Genomic DNA, 23,171 nt, shown 5'->3' with positions numbered 1-23,171 from the left:
GAAAGAAAGAAAGAAAGAAAGAAAGAAAGAAAGAAAGAAAGAAAGAAAGAAAGGAAGGAAGGAAGGAAGGAAGGAAGAAAGGAAGGAAGGAAGAAAGGGAAAGGAAGAAAGAAAAAGGAGGGAGAAAGGGAGGGAGGGAGGGAGGGAGAAAGGAGAGAAAGAAAGAGAGCAAGGAAGAAAGAAACAACCTTCTTCTGACATTCTATCCTCATTGAGCTAGAACCCCATTTCTTTGCTCATTTTTGCAGCAGAACTCCATGCAAGTGTCTTTGTACAAGTGTCTCCAGTCTATCTTCCCCTAGGATCTCTTAAACCCACCTCTATCAGGCATTCCCCCTCTCCTTCTAACCTTTCCAGAGACAACCACAATTACTAGTTGGGTAAATGTTTCCAGGAATTTCTTTCTGCAGATACAAACACATCCTAATAAAAATTAGTGATCACTGGATGGTGAGAAAACAGATACCTCTTTTCCTTTATGATGTTTGGGTACTGGTCTGATTTTTTAAATACATAGGAAGCCTGCACTACTTTTATAATTAAGGGAGGGGAGTTGTTTTCATTTTGGTAAAGTCACCATCTTAGTGTTAAGAACATTATATTTGTGGCTTTGTTTTTAAAATAAAGAGTTAGAGGGCTCCTGGGTGACTCAGTCAGTTAAGCCCTCTATCTTCAGCTCAGGTCATGATCCAGAGGTCCTGGGATGGAGCCCTGCATTGGGCTCTCTGCTCATCGGGTTGTCTCATGTTCTCTCTCTCAAATAAGTAAAAATTATTAAAAAATAGATAAAAATAATTAAAAATAAAGCTGGAGTAAATGAACTTTTTCACTTTTAATAGGGAAAAAACCTCCTCAAGTATGCAACAGACCCTCACTTCAGAGAAGTGTTTATATGGATGGCTTTTTACTAGCGTAGCCTCCATGTCGATGTTTTCCTAGCTGGAGGTTACGATTTTTTTTCTTAGGTAAATGATAGGGAGAAGGATTCATGGTGAGTAGAGGGTCTCAAAAGGGTACAAGATGGGATCACAGACATGAGAGTTGCAAAATAGTCCTTTTTTAAAAATTTTATTTTATTTTTTCAGTGTTCAAGATTCATTGTTTATGCACCACACAGAGTGCTCCAAGCAATACGTGCCCTCCTTAATACCCACCACCAAGCTCACCTAACCCCCCACCTAACCCCCTCCCCTCCAAAACCCTCAGTTTGTTTCTCAGAGTCCTCCGTCTCTCATGGTTCATCTCCCCCTCGATTTCTTCCAGTTTGAGATACCACCTTACACCAGATAGAATGGCCAAAATCGACAAGACAGGAAACAACAAGTGTTGGAGAGGATGTGGAGAAAGGGGAACCCTCCTACACTGTTGGTGGGAATGCAAGTTAGTGCAGCCACTTTTGAAAACAGTGTGGACATTCCTTAAGAAAGTAAAAATAGAGCTACCCTATGACCCTGCAATTGCACTTCTGGGTATTTACCCCAAAGATACAGATGTCATGAAAAGAAGGACCATATGTACCCCAATAGTTCATAACAGCAATGGCCACAGTTGCGAAAATACTCCTTAGGTCATGAAAGACACTCTCCACGCATCTATTATATTTCTCCTCCCCAACACACACACACACACATACACACACACCTTTATGGACAGGCTGGATTCTTCATCTTTCTGGGCTGAGTTCATCACCTTCCTCATATCCATCTTGGACCATTGGCCACCACCTTCCTTTTCTATCTTTCCTGCTTGGTCTCTTTGTTCTTCTGGTCTGAATAAACCTGTCATTTCCCCTCACCTTTACAAGACGAATATGACTCCTTGCTTAAAAATAAAATAGAGGGGCATCTGAGGGGCTCAGTCATTAAGCATCCGCTTTTGGCTCAGGTCGTGATCCCAGGGTCTGGGATCGAGCTCCGCATCAGGCTCCCTGCTCGGCGGGAAGCCTGCTTCTCCCTCTCCCACTCCCCCTGCTTGTGTTCCCTCTCTCACTGTGTCTCTCTCGCTCTCTCTCTGTCAAATAAATAAATAAATATTTAGAAAAATAAAATAGAAACATAATATGGAGATGATGTCTATCAAGCCCGAAGTAGTTTTTTAAATGAAATATTTTTTAACAAGTTGACAATATTTTCAAAACACTCTCTTGATAGTTGAAATACAGAACTTGGCAGTGGCTTACAGAAGTTGAAGCCCAATCATTGGCTATAAAAAAGAAAAGGACATAAATGTATATGTATGCATAGAAAAAGTTCTAGGGGCACCTGTGTGGCTCGGTTAGCTAAGTGTCCAACTCCTGATTTGGGCTCAGGTCCTGATATCAAGGTTGTGAGACAGAGCCCTGTGTTGGGCGCTGGGCATGGAGCTTGCTTGGGATTCTCTCTCTCCCTCTGCCCCTCACTGCCCCTCCCCAAAAGAAAAAAGTCTAAGTGTATGCAACATAATATTAACAGTAATTTCATCTGAACTACTGGGCTGGGGAGGGGCAAGTGGTCATTTCCTTCCCTGTATAATTGTATTTTTTAGGTGTTCTATAATATAAATACCTTACTTAAAAAATTAAAAAAGTTAAATACACTAATTGAATATATGCCCAAAGAGCAAAGGATGGGAAAGGCAGACAGCCTAGGAGAGTTGAAATTAGTAGCATGGAGTGAGAATGGAGGGCAAAGAAGTTCCTTCCCAGGTGCAAGGAGGAGACACAGCTCCACCCCAACTCTGCCAACCCAGGAGTCCCAGGTTTGTCTTGGCAGTTCAGCTAACAGATCCAAGTGGAGTCCAAGGGAAGACAAAGAACCACTTTCCTGGCATAAATGTAGCCATTTAAAAGGAGAAATTAACACAGTTTTGTTGGGGGCAGGGCTAAAGGGTCTCACTCAGGAATGCTGATACTCACAGAACTATTTCTCTCCACCTTTGCTCGGCATCCCAAGCTCCAGGAGCCACTTAAAAGCAGGCTATCTATTTTCAAGAAGTAAATCTCTTGGACGAATACCTTATGTTTATGAGCTGGAAGGTGCTGGGCTGTGTATTGGAACTCCCAGCCAGAGAAGACAGTTATCTCTTTTGGCACAGGTTCTCGGGGATGAGACCATGTCTAGCGGGGATTTTCTCCAGATTCGACAGCCTTGGCCCTACCAAACCGCACCGCTTCGTTTTCACCATACATCACCCATCGTGAATCTTTCGTTTTTCCTTTCAACCATCCACAGGTCAAATACTGTGTGTTCCTAACCGTCTGTGAACTTCTTGGACCAGCAAAGGGACATTCATTCTGCTCAGCACTCCTTTAACATTTCTATTGTATTCGATTTCCCACTCCCCCTGCCCAGCTCCCCAGAGAATAACTTCTTCCTTGTTTTAATAACTTGGACCACAGTCAAGGTTGATGTGTTACTCCATTTTGCAGGATATTTTCTTCAGAAGAGGCAAAACAGAGACTAACGGAGGAGCTGCGGCTTGTGAGCAGCCTTAGGAAATCAGCGGCCCTTAAGAACACACAGGAAAGGCTTTTAAAGACATAAAAAAACAGGCAACAAATGCAAAAGCACCATAAACAGAATTATTCATAAAGGTAGACTAATGCTTAGAAGGAATCCCTTGCAATTTTCTCTCCCAGTGACCCACTTAAAAAATCTAGTTTCATTTGTGAGTGATGAAAAGGGTCAGAGTTAAGAAAGTGGGTTCACAAAATACCTCCTGCTGACTTAAATTGAAATATGATACTCTCCCATATGAGGTCATAAAAGTAATTATGATCCCAATGGGCACACAGAGATCAGAAAATGAATAAAGAGAGGAGAGGAGAGGAGTAAATCAGGGGCAAGAGTATCCCCTCCTCCCCCACTGTATCATGTTTTCATCTCATTTTGCCCACGCTCGCCCTAAAAATCCCATCCCCACCCATTGTAATAACACCGCTCCCTGACATCTAATGAAAGATGTCTCCAAGGACTTGCTTAGGACACAAGGAAAAAACCCTCTTCTTTTTTAAGTAAAATTTTTCAAGGAAAAATAGACATGAACAAATATTTAATGGGGGTTTGTCTGAAGTTCATGATCTTTTTAATAAAAAAACATTGGGATAATGTCTCATTTTTATGAGTGATATGGAAATTATCTTTTTTCTCTAAAATATGAGGCAAACATCCAGTATTTCTGTTCTATATCTACTATGTCACCATGATTTTTCTTACCATTGATTTCAGTGTCAAGACACTAGTTGTGGATTTAAGTAAAATAAAATAGTTATCTATCTTTCTTCATGGAATATTTTTACTCAAATCGTGTATTTTCCACATTAACAGCGTTTTCATACCCTGACAAAAGGAAGTGAATACGACATCAGAGAGAAGGATGATGCTGACCCAGATTGTGTCTCCCCCTGGATAAAAGCCCAATTTTCTACTGGAATAAAAGATTCAACTGAATTCTGTTCTCGACAGCCCAGGGGCTTGGAGGAAAGAGCTAAAGAGTAGCCATTTTTAAGAGCCATAAGAGAGGAGACAAACTGTAGGTCATGACCCACCAGTGCGTTGTAATATCAATCTGCACATCACAACAAGCATTTTAGAGTTCACACCGGCTCAGCGAAGAGCCTGCTCCTCCCTCTCCTTCTGCTGCTTCCCCTACTTGTGCACTTGCTCTCGCTCTCTCTCTCTCTCCTCCTATCAAATGAATAAATAAAATCCTTAAAAACAAATAAATTAAAAATAAAGTTCACATTGCTATGTGAGCTTGGTTTAGGTGGCTTAGTCTCTCCTCCCTCCTCATCTGAAAGATGAACACACCCTAGTATCCTAGGATTGTCATGAGGTCAAAGGAGAAAACATACGTAAGGCCCCTTACATAGGACCCAGTAATGTTAGCATCCACCCTGAGATAAATTGTCGAATTGCAAATGGAAGCAGACGTTAGATGACTTACAATACATTCTAAAGGGATAAATGTGCAGCATGAGAGATGTTAGTAAGTTACACAAAGCAACTTTGTTTTCCAAAGAGTTGTTGTTCCGTAGGACCACCTACTGGAGACATTTTATTCTTTTCATTCAGCTTTCTGAATTAAAATAGTATTCAAGAAATACATTTTGGTTCAGAAATCCTTTCCTAAAATGTAAGCACCAGGACAACAAAAACTCTTCTAGTTTTCTTTTTTCCTTGAAGAGGATCAAACAAAACAACCTATTCGCACTTTGTGCTTTATCTTTACAATATAGCTTCTGATTCTCCAGAAAGTGACCAATATCATGTGTCTAAAGACCTTAAAAGGTATCAAAATTATCTCAACTATGGAAAGACCCAGAATCAAACACGTGCCAGGATTCCATATCTGTAATTTTGTAATTAAGCAAACAAACCAACCCTGTACTCCAGCATGAAGAAATTTTAAAAATTGAAACATATTGTTCACTTCACAATCAAGTTCTGTCTACTCTTGGCATTTAATGTGGGGACAGTTTCTGAATTCTGAGAAGAGCAGAGAGAAGAAAAGGAAGGGGAAAAGAAAGAAAGGTAAGAGCAAGAAACCAAGAAACATCAGACAAGTTGAGAGTAGGTAGACAAAATGCTGAAATTGTCAGTAGCCTCTTGGACACAAGTGTAGAGAGGGAAAATTCAAATCAACAGGTTTTTTTGGTTTTGTTTTGTTTTGTTTTTTAACTTTTGGGTCTTGAGAAAGGAAGTTGAGATTTGGATAAAATAGCAGAAAACAATGGGGGTTGAGGGTGGAGAGAAGGATCTAACAGTAAATCTTGGAAGACTGAAAAACAACTTTGCTGATCACCGAAGGATGATCCAAAAGCCAGCACTGAGCCAATGAAAGAAAGAGGAATGAGAAGAGGGCAGCCAATTCTGGTGTTCATGCAGGGGAAATAAAATAAAAAGAAATGGCTACAGAAATGTCCCAGGCTGCAGACTATAGGCCCGGAGAAGGCACAGATGTTTAAGAATGAAAAAAAAAAAAAAAAAAAAAAAAGTTTTTTTAAGAATTCTGGCTACAGACTTGGGGTAAAAATTAAGTTCTCCCTGAGAGATTTAAAAGCAAATAGAGAAAAAGCAAGTCATGTATGCCTGAAAGATGTGAATGATCTAACAGGGAGATGTATAATACCACAAATTGAACGTTTTGCAAAACATTCCAGAGGAAATGAGCAGGGCTCCTAGTGCATCATTGCAAAGCTGTTTCCTAGGAGTATGTTGATGAGAAATGTCACCACCTCCATTTTTGCCCACAGTATGTCTATTACAGATGAGAGGGAGAGGGAGAGAAAGAGAGAGATGGAGACATCCTTCCATCCCACTGTACCCACTGCTACGCTGGTCACCCACTGTCAGTGCTAACTCCTGCATCACCCCAGGCGCCAGTCAACAAGGCCTACATCGACTCTCCCATCATCGTATCGTCCACTCACTTGCTCTGCCCTTCTGTCCATTTCACTGAGCTGGAGCTCCCAGCAGCAACTCTAGAAGAGAAGAAGAGGCGGGGAATGGGGAATGGAGCATGCATGGCTCTAGCAAGCCCCCGGATCCCAGAATCCAATGAGAAGCCCCTCATACACAGAGATGTGAAGTTAGTTGTCTCGTCCAGAGTGCTGGATGGACTTAGTCTCCAGTGCCACCGGGGCTGTTGGTGGAGTGGAAGGTAGCATTAGGGAGGCTGGAGAGAGCCTCTGCTTTAGAATTAGATCCAGGCTTGGAATCCCACCTCTACCACTTACTATGACGGGAACTTGGGAAGTTACTTAACTTTCTAAGCTTGATCTGCTTATTTGGAAAACAGGGTAACCATACCTAAGCCTTACAGTGTTAAGAAGAGTAAGTGAGGGGACTGAGAAAAGCACCTGCTATATTACGGGGACCTCACTGGAGTTGTACCCTAATGCCCATTGACTCCGACTTGAACAGCCAACAGTGAGTTCTTGTACTGTTGAAAGCAAGTTCCACCTGTTTGCCTCTTAAAATCTCCAGGTGCAAAGAATCTCCCCTCCCTGTACTGTGTCTTCCCTACTGTGACAATCTACTGAGCACGAAGAAAACCTGTTGGCACAACCAGGTGTGAGCTCATCTGACTCAGAAGTGTCCCAGCATCAGCACTCAAATACGAATTTGGATCCCGGGTATTACAAACTGAGAGTATTTCTCGATAAGCTAATGTAATAGTTAACATCTGTGATATCACTAGCAAAATAAACATTAAATGAGGTTGAACGGACACAGTTTTGAAGAACTCTAAAACACTCCATAAGTAAAGGCCAGATTACGCCTTCTCAATAGTCTCAACTCTCTTGTTCCGGACACATACAGAAATCCCCTGAAATCCTGAAATTTTAATACTGAACACACCCCACCAACTGGGGGAGGGAGGAAAGCATCTTAATTCTACAGAGAGCCATGACTGTTTTTCTAAGACTGCATTTCCTTCGTGAGTTAAAAGCGCCTTTTAAATGGTTCAAACAGGTGTATATTGAAGGGAAACGGAACAGAGAAAACCTTACCCCTTTAAAGTGGCTCCTAAGTTCATCTGATTCCAGGTCATGCATTCAAGCTGGGAGGTCATCTGGTATAAATTGTCACTGTTAGAAAAAATATCCAGAGTTAGAAACAGAGAACTACAAAGAAAGACACAGTTAATAGCATTTTACTTTTTCTTTGCAGCGAAAGCCTCCATGTTTCCCAAAATGACAGAATACTGTGAGTCTGAAATGATTTTCATTTCAGCCCACTGATTCCTTTCGGTCACACAGAGCAGGAAGGACGTGAGAGTAATCTGGAAGCCTTTAAAAAACCTTAGCAGAGCAAACACTGAAGTTTCTAAAAAGGTATTAAACCTTTCAGGGGAAGAGGCTAAAAGGGAGTGAAACTCTTGAAAGGCAACACAGGCCGAATAACTCAACATTAAAGTTAAAAGCCTGGAGCTGAAAGTAAAAAGATGGCAGATTAATTATTCGTGAAAAGGCCATTAAGTTGTTTTAATCGAAAGGATACGTATCACGTGGATTATGAGGGTCCGAGAAGTCAAAGAGTGATGGCTGGTGGATGGTCTCATACTCAAGGATGTGACAAGCAAAAGAGAAAAAATGGTAAAGACTATGCACAACTGAAGAAATTCGTCTCTAGAAATTGTATAATCCTGGAACAAGTCAAAAGGAAGGGGGGAAAAAAAAGCCCCAGCCCTAAGCTCTAAGAAGGAAAATAACAGCTGATCATTTACATTAAGACCCCAAAGGAGAAAATACACTATCATGTAAACCAACCAAAAGTTGTTCTCTCCTCTCCTCTTACATTTATCTCCTTCCTAGAAAAGCAGCACATAAATCAACTGGCAGAAATCTCCTTAATTACCAAGCTCTATGCGGAATACATTCAGTCCTGAACTGAAATGGTTAATTATGAAATTTGAGACCCCAGAGATGAATGGGCTGTCTGCGGACCCTTGGTCTAAACATATTACAGAGGAATACCTTCCCTCTACCTTCATGGCAGAAGAGAAAGAGAGAAGCTTTCGAAGTCTAACGTGCGATATCAGACCCCAAACCCAGACCGTCTCCACCTTGTCGTGGTACGCCTTCCTTGGGCAGAGGCAACACCGAATTTTAATTAAGAGAAGGTTTCATCAGGCCAGCCAAACTGGGAGTTTGTGGAGAGGTCAGGGAAATCACAGCAACTCGGGATATTTGGATGCTGTGCTCCCTCTGGGCATAGCCCGATAAATCATGGCAGAGTCCCTTCTGCTGTTCGCATAATCACTCGGAAAATGATCTGGAACTCCTTTGTGGTGGGCACACAGGATAAGGAGAAAATCAGATTCCAGGAGGGAATTTTACATATGAGATGTGAAGTGGCTTCAAGCTCCAAGTACGGGTCCTTTCATTAGTCAGTGTGTATCTGGAGCCCATCACTCATCCTTAGTCTGACTGGCTATTATGCTACTACAATATCCTAAAGATCAATGGAAAAAAAAATGATTAGTTTCTCCTGCCGCTTCTCCATTTGCAGTAGCGGCCCGTGCTGGTCTGTGCCACTACGTTTCGCAATTCCACAAATTCTTGCTGTAAGGCCGATGTAATTAATTCCTGAAGGACCCCCAATTTTTATTAGAAGTGCCAGCCCTGCTGCATTTAACACAGAAGAGTTTCTTGAACTTTCTGTGGGCTGACAGCTCATTAATAAGCATCCTCCTCCACAATCTCTACTGGTTTTTGTTCTCTTGCGCCTTTTCATCAAGCAATCCATTTATTAATCTCGCCATTAATCTCAGCCAACAGGCATTGTATTCCCCCAGCAGCTCAGTATTTTTGTCACTGATTTTTAAAAAATTGTTCACCAACTAAAATCACTCAGCTCCAGTTGACAATTTTCCTAGGCCCTATTGGGATGTGGGATCTTTCTGGAATTATTTCATCCTTGCCTAAGACGAAGACCATCATTTTCAAGAGGGCCGAGAAGCAAGATGAGGGACAGAAGTTTATGCATATGGGTTAATGAGCACCAAATATCTAACTTTATGATTTAGGAATTTTCTCACACACTTAGGGAACAGTCCAATAGATTCATAAGGGTCTTTATCAGGAAGTACTGTGAAGAGAAAATATTTTTAAGACCATTTTCTCAGCCCCCAAAAAGCAAACTTTCCCAAATATACAGTCTATGTCTTACGTACGTGTATCTTCTGTGTGTGCTTAATAAACACACTGCACAGTAGGACAGCTACTGCTTAGACAAAGCTTTTGAGTACTTGAAATAGGCTAGTGCCGCACACTGAAATAAGATTTGGGTTATTTTTTTAAAAGATTTTATTTATTTATTTGAGAGAGAGAAAGAGAGAGGACAAGCAGGGGAAGGGGAAGAGAAGCAGACTCCCATGGAGCACAGAGAGGAACATGGGGCTTGATCCCAGGACCCTGAGATCATGACCTGAGCCAAAGTCAGATGCTTAACTGACTGAGCCACCTAGGCACCCCAAAATTTTGACTATTTTAAAAATAGAATATTTTAAAAATTAATTTCACGGTCTTATTTTTTTTAATGCAGCTACTAACAAATTCCAAATTCTATATATCTATATCTATCTGTCTCTATCTATCTATCTGTCTGGCTTGCATGGGTTTTATTGGTCAGTACTGCTCTATAAGTTTTAGGACCTTGAGCCAATCAGTTTAGCTCTCTGTACCTCAGTTTTCTCATCTGCCAAATGGAAATCTTAATCTCCATCAGTCTAACTTTATAGGGATTTGGTAAAGCCTTAAAAGTAGCTCTTTGAAGGCTATCCAGATAATATATTTAAAATTTTCTAAAGTATCTAATTTTTCACAGTGGTTTTCACACATCCTCAATATGCCCCACAACTTGGCGAGGCAGGTGTAGTCATGATCCATTTATCAGAGGATGACTGGGGCTCACAGAAGTGCCTGGCGTTGGCTTGCCTGATGCCCCCCAGCCCACCTGCCATACCCCGCTGAAGACATCCTGGCATCACTTGGCCTGCAAGCTCCTCCTCTACCACTTAATTAACAGTAATCATAAATAACAATAGTACAGACAGGTCTGGAGGGGAAAGAGAGCATGCTCCAGGAAGCACGGTGACTTTCTGTCTCCAGAAAGTTCTAAGAGGCAAGATGCCCAACACATCCTTTTCAGCCAACTAAGAATCGTATGCCAAGATTACAGGAAACACTTCTTGTTTTAGTGTTCCCGATATCTCAGTTTGCAAATCCTCTTGAGAGGAGAGAAGATGGGAAGGGCAATAGGGAAGACGGACTTGTGGAAAATCCCCAAGCTACGAATAGGTTTCCTGAGTCCAGTGATAGGATCAGAGCACCATTTTAACCACATCCTGCCTTCTGCTGGCTGGGGTTCCTCAGAGGCTCGGTCACTTAGCTAGGCTGGCACAACCTCTTCATGGAAGTCAATGACAACATGGCAGTAACTGCTGTCAGGGAGGAGACAGAATGTGAACCCGAGCTAAAAATACCAGGCTCCAGCTCTGATGTCTTTGGGCCATCGGTCCACACCTAGACTTCATCATGAAAACCCACAGGAAGAGAAAGAGCTGGTCAGGGAATATATGGCCTCTGACAAATAAAGCATCTAATTTTTAAATAACCACTGTAGGTGTCGACCACTTCATTCCCAGAGGAGATCAGATAAGCAGGTGGTTTGGCTCAAAGCAAACCACAGTGGTCACGTAGGCATTTCAGCTCCTCGTCTAACTCTGTCTGTTCGGAAGTGAACTCTGAAATCGCAGGCTGCCAAAATATATTCCAAAAGTCATGGTATCCTTTATATTTTTAAGTAGATTTTTTTTTAAGGGCCCTTGTTTCCTATGTAAGAAATGTTTGAAGTTGGAAGCAACGGAGAGAGGAAAGAAACTTCTATAACTGGGATTAATGCAAGTTGGAGTAAAATAAAAGGAAGTCAGTCCTAGCAAAAAGAGGAACTTAAAAGGAAATCGGTAGTAGATCATATAGAGTTTGTTTTGGCCTGGACTGCAGTATTATTGAGTTCTCGACCTCCACACAAAAAGAAAGGAAGGGGAAAAAAGCCCTTAGCTATTATCTGAGCTGGGACTCCCCCACTCTTCAAATGCATGTGTAATTCAAGTACATGTTCATCTTTGAGTGTGTTTACTACATTCAGCAGAGCAAGGTAGAAAAGTTCATGTCACCATTGGCACAGAGCTGTCGAACCTGGCTGAGGTTGGGGTCATCTCTGCCAGATGGTGGCTGACTGACAAAGGAGCACTTTGGTGGAAGTAAAGAACCCCACAAGGAAAAAAAAAAGAAGAAGAAGAAAGCAAGAATTAAAAAGGAAAATGCCAACCAAGAAGAATGCAGCTAGAGCTGGCATCTGTGATCAGAATTCATGATGGCCAGCTTTTGCTGCAATAGCTCTGCCCCACACCAACAGAGGGGCCCCTACGGGTTCCCCCTACCTGATAACCAGGACGCAGACACAGAGGCTGCAGCCAGATCTCCACACAGCCCTTCTCCTGCGTTCTTCCCTCCAAGGCGCCATGGAGGCTGCCTGTTGAGAAATTTCTGCCCAGCAGGCCATGATGAATAATTATTTTACAGTCAATCTCTTGGTATTGTTATTTCTCTCAAGCTCACCAGTTAACCAAAGAAAAACCCACTGGGGATTCAACTTCTATTAATAAACACTTGGTCAGCACAAAAGTTGCAGGAATATTTGAAACTAGATTTTTCCCCCTCCCTGGAGACAAGTCCATTTCGAGCCTTTGGTTGTGATAACACTGCCCACCCCTGGAAACTATTTCAGACTTTTTGCCTTCGTGCCTACTGATGCAGGAAACAAATACCAGTATTGTCTTAAGTGAAACTTTATACCATGTAAAGTGTTCTTAGATACAAAAGTGAAAAGAGGCATTCGAGATTGTCACTTTATTTTCTTGGACATGAGCCGTCGCTCTGATTCATGTCTATGTTGAAGGCCAACCTCAATGGTAGATAATGGATTTCCCGGTGACCTGAATTCCCCAGAAACTCTATGGCTGCTAGGGAAGTCTCACACGAAAAACCATCCGCTGTGAAAAGCCTCCACTGTCAACCGCATCGTTTGTGAATCATCAACATTCAATTAGCAATATTTCAATCAGCAGTTACTGCTTCCCAAGGTGGGGTGGTTTTACCTACTAAATGGCGAAAGGAAATAGGCTCATTTAAATTGGTAGCACAGTTGCTAAAGAAGGATGAGCAAACCTAATAAAAGAGCCTAAGAAGGAAAGGAAAGGACTAAAATAGCTATAAACAAACAAACAAATAAATAACGTGTGGGGACTATTTTCCAAACACAGGGCACAGAACTCCTTTTCTTTTCTTTTCTTTTTTTAGATTTTATTTATTTATTTGAGAGAGAGAGAGATCACAAGTAGGCAGAGAGAGAGGAGGAAGTAGGCTCCCCGCTGAGCAGAGAGCCCGATGTGGGGCTCTATCCCAGGACCCCGAGATCATGACCTGAGCTGAAGGCAGAGGGCCAACCCACTGAGCCACCCAGGCGCTCCCAGAACTCCTTTTCAAAGTAGCTGTGAGTATCAGCCCATGAACTGGGCAGAGTCAGGGATGGGGGGCTCCAAGAAGGTCAGCAAGCGGTGAAGGCAGAGGGGTTTGTGGAAGAAGAGTCACAGGAAGTTAAGCAGGGAAGGCCCCGCTAGCTCCCTGTTCTAGGTAGAAATCAGGACAAATTTGTACTTAGTGAGAGTGGATTCATTACTCTCTCCCCTCAGGAGAGTCATGTGGATTAAAGAAGTCAATACTTGGAAAGTGCCTAGAAAGGTGCCCGGATGAAGGAAGTCTATATGAGCCTTTGCTCTGCATATTTACCAGCAACAGTGGGGCTACAGACTGTACATGGGGAACTCCAGGGGAGTGAGTGGCCTGGAATCCCTGCTTGATTCAGAGCACAGATGGGTTTTGAAGTCAGAGAGACTATGGATCAAGTCCTGGTCTTGATTCTGACTTGCTGTGTGACTTAAGCTAGTTATTTTGAGTCTCTGAACCTACTTCCTCTTCAGGAGAGTGGAGATTCAAGAATCTACAAAGAACTTAGAACTAAATGAAGGAACTGAGTGAAGCGCTTAGCTCAGTGGCCAGCAGCACATAGTCAGCATGCAACAAACCCTCACGGTTTACTCACTTTTCCCCCAGCTATGATCACTGGTCCCCTAGGGGCTGAAATCTGGTTTCAGAAGCCTTAGCGACCTTTCCACGGACCTCTACCCACCTTCAAAATGGAAAGTGGCAGAGAGGATGGGGAAAACCATCCTCTATCACCTCCCATAAGTTGCCTGGGGACATTTTTCTATTCACTACTATGCCCATCTACACACAAAGGGGCACAGCCATAACTCCTCAGATCTGTTACCTGAGAGAGAAGAGAGAATCACTGGACAGTTCCCTCCTAACAAGAAGAGAATTTTGAGAATTTCCTCAAAACAAATTCACATTGCACACTGCTTATTCCATATATATATAATATATATGTGTGTGTGTGTGTGTGTGTGTGTGTGTGTGTGTGTGTATGTGTGTGTGTGTGTGTGTGTGTATTTACCTTTATTTCATGCTGGGAAGGAAGATTAAATTCAAGATTGGAGAGACAGAAGCTTTGGAAGGGCAGTGGGGAAGAGTCTGGGCAGGCTGCCCCAGGGGGTCAAGTGCAACAAGGCAAACGAAATACAGGCAAGCCTTTCCCAGGAGGTCCCAATTTTAGACAGAAGGGAATGGAGCCAGGGACCAAAGAAGCACCAGTGAACTCTAAAACCCAAATGTTATGCCATTCGGTGATTAAAATTTACTAGTGTTTCCTATGCTTTTTCAAACACTGCATTCGCAAAAGCATTTCAATACCCTTTCAGACTTTTTTTAAGAGTGAAAAAGAAAGGAAATGACATAACTGCGGTAGTGTCAATGCATAGAACCAATTTTAAAACATTCTTACACCTGCTCATTCATCATTATTGCAGGGGAAGTACCTGACTTTTGAAAAGTGATTAGAAATGTTATGAATTTAGGGTGACTGGAACTTCAAAGACAGTACAGACTTCGAGGGAGCAAACTCTTTTCCTACAGGAGTCATAATTTCTTGCTTAGGAGTTATCGCTTCGAAATTTCCTCTAACAGAATAAAATGCTATCTTTGTGATATAAATACAAAAAAAAAAAAAAACAAGAAGCAAAAAAGAAGAAAGGGTTAAGCAAATATTTCCAAAAGATGAACCTGACAAAATTGCTTTATAGAGTGGACATTCAGAAGCTGGATTACAAATGTGAGAATATTACCTATAAAATGCAATCCAAGTGACTTTTCCCACTTCCATAGCAACGACAATTTCAGCCCTTGTCAAAATCCACCACAGGGACTCAGTTTCAGAACTGTTGTTAAACCAGTGGCTGTGATCACTTTATCCCCACCTCCTCTTTCTAGGCTAGACCCTCTGGTGGCCCCTTCCTAGTGTGGCTCTAGGCTTGGGAGAGAGGAGAGTAAGAAATGTGTGAGTGTCTGTGTCCCTTTGAACCAATGCCTCCCAGACTCCAAACCCCAAAGGGATATACTACCACCCACTCCAGCGTCAAAGGCTTCCTCTCTACCTGGGGGTAAGTCTCCAGTCAGGAACTGAAAAGGGAGGAGTGGGCCAAGGCCATCCCATGGGGAACCATTCCAACTATACCCCCAATGGCTGTTCCAGTTACAACAATGCCACTCTGGTAATGGTAGGAACAGTTCCTCAAAAAGGACGGGAATGGCCCTGCCACCACAGTTTTGATGGGAGGGAGTGGGAGTGTTCGCAACAGAGAATGGTTGTGGGTTCTGCGTGCTTTCCAGTGCTGGGACCCACCGAGGGGAAGCACTGAGGTGCCAAAGAACAGAACTGGATTCTAACTAGTGAGAAAGAAAAGGAGGATGAGGAGGTACGGTCATTCTTCCGCGCCCTCTCAGCAACCTTCAAGCATTTCTTTGCTCCTTCTCGCTCAAAGAAAAAAAGAAAAGGCGAAAGGAAGGGGAAGGGAAGGAGAGTGATCTTGAATCCAAGATCCAATTAGATATGCCGGATTTCCCCCATCAAAAGGGAAGACTTCTGAAGTCCGTGTTGCCTCAGGCATACAGAACTCGAAGGGGCTCGACCCTGTACTTCCCCCAGATAGGAGAACCAGACCAGTACCAGGCTCAATTTCATAAGCACACCGAGACTTTAGGATGCGCCGCAGCCGGCTAGGGAGCGAAGCCTCCTTCCCCTCCTCCACCTGTGGGACTGGAGGTCCTCCAGGCGCGGCCATCCCCCCCCCACCCAATCTCCCAGGGCAGGAGCTTTTCCTTCCTTCATTACCTCACTACCTCCTTCCCTTGACGTCAGCCCCGGGTCCTCGAGCGGAGGGGGGAGGATGGAGATGAGTTTGGGGGCAGTCGGTATCAGGATCCCCGCAGCACCGGGGTGGGGTCAGGGGTGGAATATGAGGTAATGCTCGCCCAGTCCCCGCCTCAAAGGCCGAGAGCCGCCACTTCCCTCCGCCCGCCCCACCTTCCAGCCCCGCGCGCCGGTGTGTGCACCAGTTACTAGGCAACCCTATCGGAGAAGCGGGATGCCGGCCAAGTTCACCCAAAGTTGAAGAATAAATTTGGGGGAGAGAAGGTGGAAGGTGGAACGAGGGCCGGGAGAACGCACAAGGGACAGAGGGGAAAAAGCTTGGAAGGAAAAGAGGCTGGTCTTCTGCCTCCCTGGAACGGGAAGGAGGACAGACGCGGGCTGGAGCAGCGTCCCCGGAGGCCACCGCGGCGACCCGACTGAGGTCCTGCCCGCAGTCCGGGTCCGCTGCGGGCGCGGGGCCTGGCGCTGGGAACCGGCCGCAGACCCCGGAGCACAGGGGTGGGGAGCAGGCTGTGGTCCCAGCGTACGCGCCCTCGAATTACTCCCCGAGAAGGCCGCCGGTGTGGCCAGTGGGCGAGGAGAGGTCTGAGAAGTGAGAATAACGGAGTGGGAGTGGACTCCATGTCTAATCTTTGGTCCCGAGGAAGCTAAGGGCTCCTTAAGGAGCGTTTAAAAAAATAAGTTCTCCAAGCTCCACTGTTCTCTAGTTCAAACAGTAACCTCCCTCGTTTATACTCAAAACAAGAATGCCAGGAGACAAGGAAACCTACTTCTTTCAAATCAGGAGATCTGCTTAAATTTGCTTTAAGTAGCTAAACGTGTCCTTTGCCTCCAGGACCCCGCACGCCCGCGGTCGGGGCTGCCCGCGTCGGACGTTCCCTCCGGTTCACGCGCCCTCTCCGGGGCCCCGGGGACCCAGACACTGTGCGGAGCGCTTTCCTACCTGCTGTACGGCGTCCTCAGCAGCAGGGCCTGGCTGCCAGTGCAGCTGTCGGTAGGGGTGTGGCAGCCATAGACTGGGGGCGGCACGGAGTACTGCTGCTCGCCTGCGGAGAGCCGAGGAGAGCCGAGTGAGCGCGCCGCAAGGGATCCGGGTGGGAGTCGGTCGGGGTGACGCGCGGGGGGCGAGGACGCGGGCAGGGTCCGGGACAGACAGCATCCCCAGCCAGGCTCGGAGACGAAGCTGGGGGCCACAAGCCTGGACGCCGGGGCGTGCCGAGAGAGGGAGTCCAGATCGTAAGGAGCTAATCTGCTTCTCACTTCACATTCCCTTAGCGCTTACTTCCTAGTACACCGAAAAGACATTCGTAGACTTGAGTAGAGCGGTCACCAACATACTGCGGGTGGGGGCAAAACTCAACCTTTTCTTCTCAATTGGGTGAGACTGGGCTGATTATTTCTAAAAATCCCTTCTCTCAAAATTTGCCGTGGGATTCCGGGGATTGGCACGAAAGAAGGGGAGAAGGACCCCACATCCTTCCCGCCTGCTTACCCAGAGAGCCCTGCTGGCCCATGGGGTCCTCGTGCTTGAAAGAGTGGTTGGGGAACTGCGCCGCGTGGTGTGAGGGCGTGTGACCGTAGCTGGGCGTCCCGTCGAAGGTGACCGTGCTGTAACCTGAGAGCGCGGCGGAGAGCACAGCGTCAGCGGGGTGGGGGGGGGGAGGGGGCGGGTCGGTGGGTCTACGAGACCTGAACTGGGGTGGAGGAGTCCCCAGGCCCCGAACCAGAAACCCCAGCGGAGGAAGATGCCACCCCACCGGCCTCCAGAACTTTCTCGGCGGGAAGCCGGGCCCAACCGCAAAGGTGTGACCTCGGGGCCGGCGAGCCGCCCTTTCCCAAGTAAAACCCTGACCTCCCTGCCGTTTCCAGATTCATGTACGCCCCTCGTCTCCCACGGTGTCTGCAGCTCCTGAACCGAACCTCAGGCAAGTGAGGTATGAAAACCGCCAACCGCTCGCCAGAGAAAGTTCTTCACCTCCAAAAACAAACACCATGGCTCTTGCTCGGGGGCAGCGCGGGCGAGCGAAATGAATCTGTTCAGCTGACCCCGCGCTGACTCGGAGCCGTAAATCAGGGGACCGCGCACCAACTTTCATTAATTACTCGGAGCCAGTTAAACGCCATGGGCCTTAGATGGAAAGAGTCATTACTGAGTAATGTTATCTGAGGCTGCGCGACCCTAACACCACGACATCTAAGGCCCTCAGGAAAGCTGGTGAAGATTAAAAGAAAGGGGCCCTTTCAGTTGGGCCCGCGGGCGTCGGCCCTGTGCCCTCCTTCTACCCCTCTCGGATGCAATTCGCATCCCGTTCGTCCTTACTCTGACCACCATCGTGGGGTTCCTCGCGCCCCAGGAGAGGAAGCTGCCTGTTTTAGAGTGTACCTGACACTGTAGCTCCCTTTCCCTCCAGGGCAGCTCACGGGTCCTCCAGTTTCCCTACAGTGCAACCAAGGGCAACATCGACTGTTCTTCTCCCACTCTCCGAAGGCTGAGTAACAGAATGTGGTGTCTTGATTGAAAAACGTGGTCTCGCGGGGCCACTGGGTGGCTCAGTCCTTAAATGGCTGCATTCTACTCAGGTGATGATCCTAGGGTCCTGCTATTGAGCCGGGGTCGAGCTCCTTGCTCAGCGGGAAGTCCGCTTCTCCCTCTCTCTGCCCCTCCCCCTGCTTGTGTTTTCTCTCTCCCCCTCTCTGTCAAATAAATAAATAAACAAATAAAATCTTTATTAAAAAAAGAAAGAAAGAAAAATGTGGTCTCCTTTTGTGGTTATTATTAAATTGCTTGAAACAGCTTCTGGAAAACTGTTGCCACCCCTGGGGAAAAAGCATCCTCCAACTACGATAAAGGTCAGACCCGGGGCCCTGAACGGAATGGTGGGATTCTCTCCTTTTATGCGCAGGCCCCAGAGTCTCTGGCCTGAGGTCCAGGCCCAGGGGCAAATGAGATCTGCCCGGTTGCTCACTTACGCTTACAGAAGGGCCACGGTGTGGATCCATCCCCTCACATTCTCCCAAACCCCTCCCAGCCATTGCGCTGGATCTCGAAACTCCACTCAATTTTTGGGAGTGGGATGGGTCAAATACCCACTCTTGCCCCAGGCATGACAGAGGGTCTGCAACAAGTGTTTGTGAAGACTTAGGGTAGACAGAACTAGGAGGCCGTTACCCCATCATTGAAACATACCCCTCAAACAAAAACAAAACCGGAGCTTCTCCTGTCCACTCGGGGCAGTGCGGTGTGTCTGAGTGGGAGACAGGGTCAAGGCAGGTCCAAAGCAGATCGTACCAGGCAGGCAAAATCTCAAGCACTGCTTGGCGCCACAGGTTGACAATTAAGAAACCACCAACTTTTGTAACTTGCATGACCCCAAAGTCCTACATCTCTCGCCTGCTAAGTAGGCAAAGATGACCCCAGCCCCGTTAGCTGTCAGGCCTGGGTGAGCTGGGCTTCCTTCTGGGAGAGAAGGCACGGTCCTCTTTGAGGCCTACCTGTCAGCTTACAAACGAAATGTCGCTCTCAGTACCCAATTTTGCAGAGAAGGCCGAATTTTGAAAAGATGCATTTTTTTAAATAGAAGAAGAAACAGAAACCACAAAGAAATTGTCTCTAGACGAACCCTTCTCCATTGCTGAGCAGATGGGTAAGCAGTGGCCTGGAGCACGTGCTGTCCTTGGAGGCGGGCTCTGCAACTGTAGGGTTGCGGGCTGCAGCTCCCCAACCGGCCCCGTCTCCTCCGCGCCCCGCAAGGCTCCCAAGGGCCCCTCCCGGACAGGTCACGCAGACCGGGTGTGGGGAGGCGGGGTAGGGGCCAGCCTCCAACCCCTCCCTCACGACCCCCGTGTTGAAGGCGCCTGCGGAGGGGACAGAGGGCTCTTTTAATTAGAAACTTATCGGACCCGGGACTGATTAGATCACGCTGTCCTGGGGCCTCTCGCTGGGCCGGGGCGGAGAGCGCGGGGGCGGGGGCCCAGGGAGGAACTGTTGCGGGCAAAAAGGGGCAGCGTGTTCAAAGACTTCTTGTACAGGCCTTCAAGGGAGAGGCTCTAAGCGTCCAAGGTAGCGCTTTTCCCACGGTTAGTCTCTGCCGGGGAAGGGAGTGCAACCTTGACCGCGCGGAGAGGCGAGACACGCTCTGCGCCTCCCTCCCCCGCGCGCGGCAATGGACGAACCCGGGAACAGCCTGGCCGGGCCTGGCTTCCCAAGAGCTGGACGGTAAAGTGGACAGCAGGCTCCGTCAGGGAGAGGGGCAGAAGGCTGAAAATGATGACTCCATTGCCGCGGCAGAATAAGGACAAATCTGTCCCCCAACGAAATACCCTCTCCAACGTGACACAAAGGGGGGCGCCCTTCGCCCTTGGGTACAACTGGTCTCTACACTTGATTCTAGGGTGACGCGGTGGTGATAACAAGGCCGCCTCCCTCTCTGCTCAGCAGGGAGCCTGCTTCCCTTCCTCTCTCTCTGCCTGCCTCTCTGCGTACTTGTGATCTCTGTCAATAAATAAATAAAATCTTAAAAAAAAAAAACAAGGCCGCCTCCTGCACGGATTCTGAGCCCCCTCCAGCTGAGGGAGTCAGAGGCTGACTGATAGCAATCGTTTGGGGGTTTGGGGGTTCCCCCTTCAATTCATTAAGTCTGGGACTACCCAAGTCCTCACCCCACTTCTGCCCTGACAAACCATCTAAACAAACCTCACACACAGACTACTGTCGGTTCAGTGCCCCTCCAACAGGGCAAAAGAAATCCATCTCAACAAAAGGACCAAGATCCCTGGAAAAGGGGGTAGAAATAGCCTAGTATGGCCTGCGTGTGAGTCCCAGCTGTACCTCAGAGCGACCTATTGCACACCTAATCTCTTAGAGCCTAGATTTTCTCATCCAGAAATAAGGGAGTCCTCCAATGTCAGACTCCATGCACTCCAATATGCAAACATGCACACTGCCTTAATGCTTCATCGCCAGTGCGATGTACAGAGTACAGAGTAGATGCTCAATAAAGGTTTGCTGAATTAATGTTTGGAAGTTTAGGACACCACCTATCCTGTTTAAGAAATGGGAAAGGGAGGGGGGTGGCATGATGCCTGGTGGTGCCAACTGTCCTCTCCTGTGGGCCAGGGTTAGGCTGCTTTGCCTAGGGACAGGGATTCAGAGTCTTGATTTCTCTCTGCTGGAGCTTGGTCTGGAGTCTGTTGATGGCCATTCCCATACTCTGAGGAAGGAGCTGATGCCCTTGCTTCCCCCAACACAAGCCTCCTGCTAGATTGCATTCCTGGGGGAGCCACAGGAATCCCAGAAGTCAAGAGAATTAATCCAGAATCTCCAGGCCTTGGGGTTGCCAAGGCTAGGACTGAAGCTGGAGCAGCTCCTGACATCTCACCCTAACCCCCAGCTGCCCAGTAAGTCCCACCAGCCAGGCGAGCATGACCCACTTACATTTTCAGTGCAAGAAAAAACTAAACCCACAGAAGAGAACTGCCTTACAGGTTGTGGCACGTGTCTGGAGCTGGCTTTCCGCTGGGCTTTTCCCCAGGATGGGGATGAGAACTCCTTTACCTGCTAGTCCTGGTCCCCAACTCCCAAGCCTTATATCTCTTTGGCAACCAACCCCATGCTGAACTGATGGGATCCTAGGCACCAGAACTGCCTATAGAAGAGACCCAAACAGCGTCCAGATTCCAGATTCCAAAAATCCCCCCAGAACCTAGATGGACTCAAATAAATGCTAACAGCACAGTAGTATTTTGAAGCCCCAGAAACAGACCAAATGGCGTCTCCGGGCCTCCAAAGAGCACACATCCACACTCAGATTCATTCACGTCACACACCTGCCCGCCAGTCTTGCCATTTCTGGTTCAGCCAATTTTAGATGGTCTGCTGCCTTTGGAATGTAGAGCCCCAAGCCAGGGGAAAGTTGGGCTTCTGCTCCAGTGGCATAGAACTTCAGGCGGGGGCCAACACCCAAGTTGCTCACCTCTGCTCTCCTCTTACAGATGGGGAAACTGAGAACTGGAGATTTGTAAAAGGTAACAACAGCCTGCTAATCAGAGGTGACACTCAGAGAACACAAGGCTCTGAATCGACACTGAGTTATTCCAACATCCCTTGAGTGGCAAACACTAACTTCCATGTAGCAAACACCCAGAATGGAGGCCCCCCGGGTGCTGCTTGAGGTTCCTCCACAGACCACGGACCTCGAGGCCCCTAAAGGAAGAGGGGAGAGTGGTTTCGATTTCACTGGGGCTTCTGGTGAGCCAGGTGCTGCAGGCTGGGTTTAGCTAGGGACCACCTGAAGATACTCATTTAGAAGGTGTTGGCACTGACCATGGACCAGAAGCCCTGAGCCCTTCTGCGCTTGGGGAGCCCTGGCACCTCCCGCAAACGGTACATGCTCTGTTCTCCCGGCCCACGCAGCCCAGAAACATCCTAGTCCCTTAGGTCCGCGGGAAATTTTGCTCCAGCAAAAGCATCCGCCATGGCGTTTGTAAGACATTTCCTAAAATACGGAATGAACTCTCAAAGAGCACAGAAGTCCAATTAGTATCAAACTGGAAAACAAACTACAAGGGCCCAGCCTGATTGGCTCTGCGCTAGTTCCTGAGAAACGTTAAGTAGGTGTGCGGGAGCCAGGGCGGGATGGGGACACTACTGGCTGAGTCCCTCGATGTACACTGAAGTCGGCAAATAAACCGTTCTTGTTCTGACCCCCCTGTCTTGCAAAAATCAGCTGAGCTCCGAGTTTAACGACAAAAAGGCACCAAGGTGCGCTGAAAGGAAGACCCATGCTTGGGCCTCGTTCCACCGCCTCTCGGAGGACCCGGTCCCACACAGCTTGGAGCAGGATAAACAGAGTTCTCTTCCAGCCCTGGAGCTCTCACGGACGCCGCCTGAGCTGGAACCCAGGAGACATCCGCTTTTATACTACCAGACGCGAACACGGCCATGGTTCCAGGAAAGCCACTGTTTAGCTGCTAGCCCGTACATGTCCTCGTTCCTTGTTCCGTGATACTTATCGTACGTCTAATGTGTGCCATCGCCGTGAAGGCTGGAGCGGCTCCTGACATTTCCGCGCGGGGTAGGAACACGGGCTGCTCACCCGGTGCTGGTCCCACAGTCTGAAAGCTACAAAGGTCCAGTGCCTAATAACAGTCCCGCGGTGCCTTGAGCCACAGAGCACCTTCCTGAGACAGAGTCAGACACTGCACCGGTTCCCCCTTCCGACTCCCTCGGAGTCTAGCAGTCCTGGAATCTCCTGGGGTCCGAGGGGCCCCAGATGACCTCCCGGCTCATGCGAACCA

The 23,171-nt window shown here is 47.0% G+C and overlaps 1 protein-coding gene across 2 annotated transcripts in view; it reads right to left on the bottom strand.

Moving 5' to 3' along the window:
• The window catches only part of LOC111149985 (Wilms tumor 1), a 42,282-nt gene extending 22,777 nt beyond the window's left edge, over positions 1–19,505 (bottom strand). The window contains exons 1-5 of one of the 2 annotated variants that reach the window (XM_022507283.1): positions 19,496–19,505; positions 17,368–17,490; positions 16,819–16,921; positions 7,493–7,570; positions 6,410–6,460 (exon numbers count right to left, since the gene is read on the bottom strand). In XM_022507283.1, the coding sequence (XP_022362991.1) occupies positions 6,410–6,460; positions 7,493–7,570; positions 16,819–16,921; positions 17,368–17,490; positions 19,496–19,505 (365 nt within the window). The remainder of the gene's footprint in view (positions 1–6,409; positions 6,461–7,492; positions 7,571–16,818; positions 16,922–17,367; positions 17,491–19,495) is intronic. The other variant, XM_022507284.1, reaches the window with a different exon arrangement.
• Between the last annotated feature and the right edge of the window lie 3,666 nt (positions 19,506–23,171).

Source organism: Enhydra lutris, unplaced genomic scaffold, assembly GCF_002288905.1.
Source record: "Enhydra lutris kenyoni isolate GAN:26980312 unplaced genomic scaffold, ASM228890v2 scaffoldscaffold22, whole genome shotgun sequence".
Classification (NCBI taxonomy): domain Eukaryota; kingdom Metazoa; phylum Chordata; class Mammalia; order Carnivora; family Mustelidae; genus Enhydra; species Enhydra lutris.
Note: the sequence above shows the minus strand (reverse complement) of the source record. Positions and strands in the feature narration are given on the sequence as shown.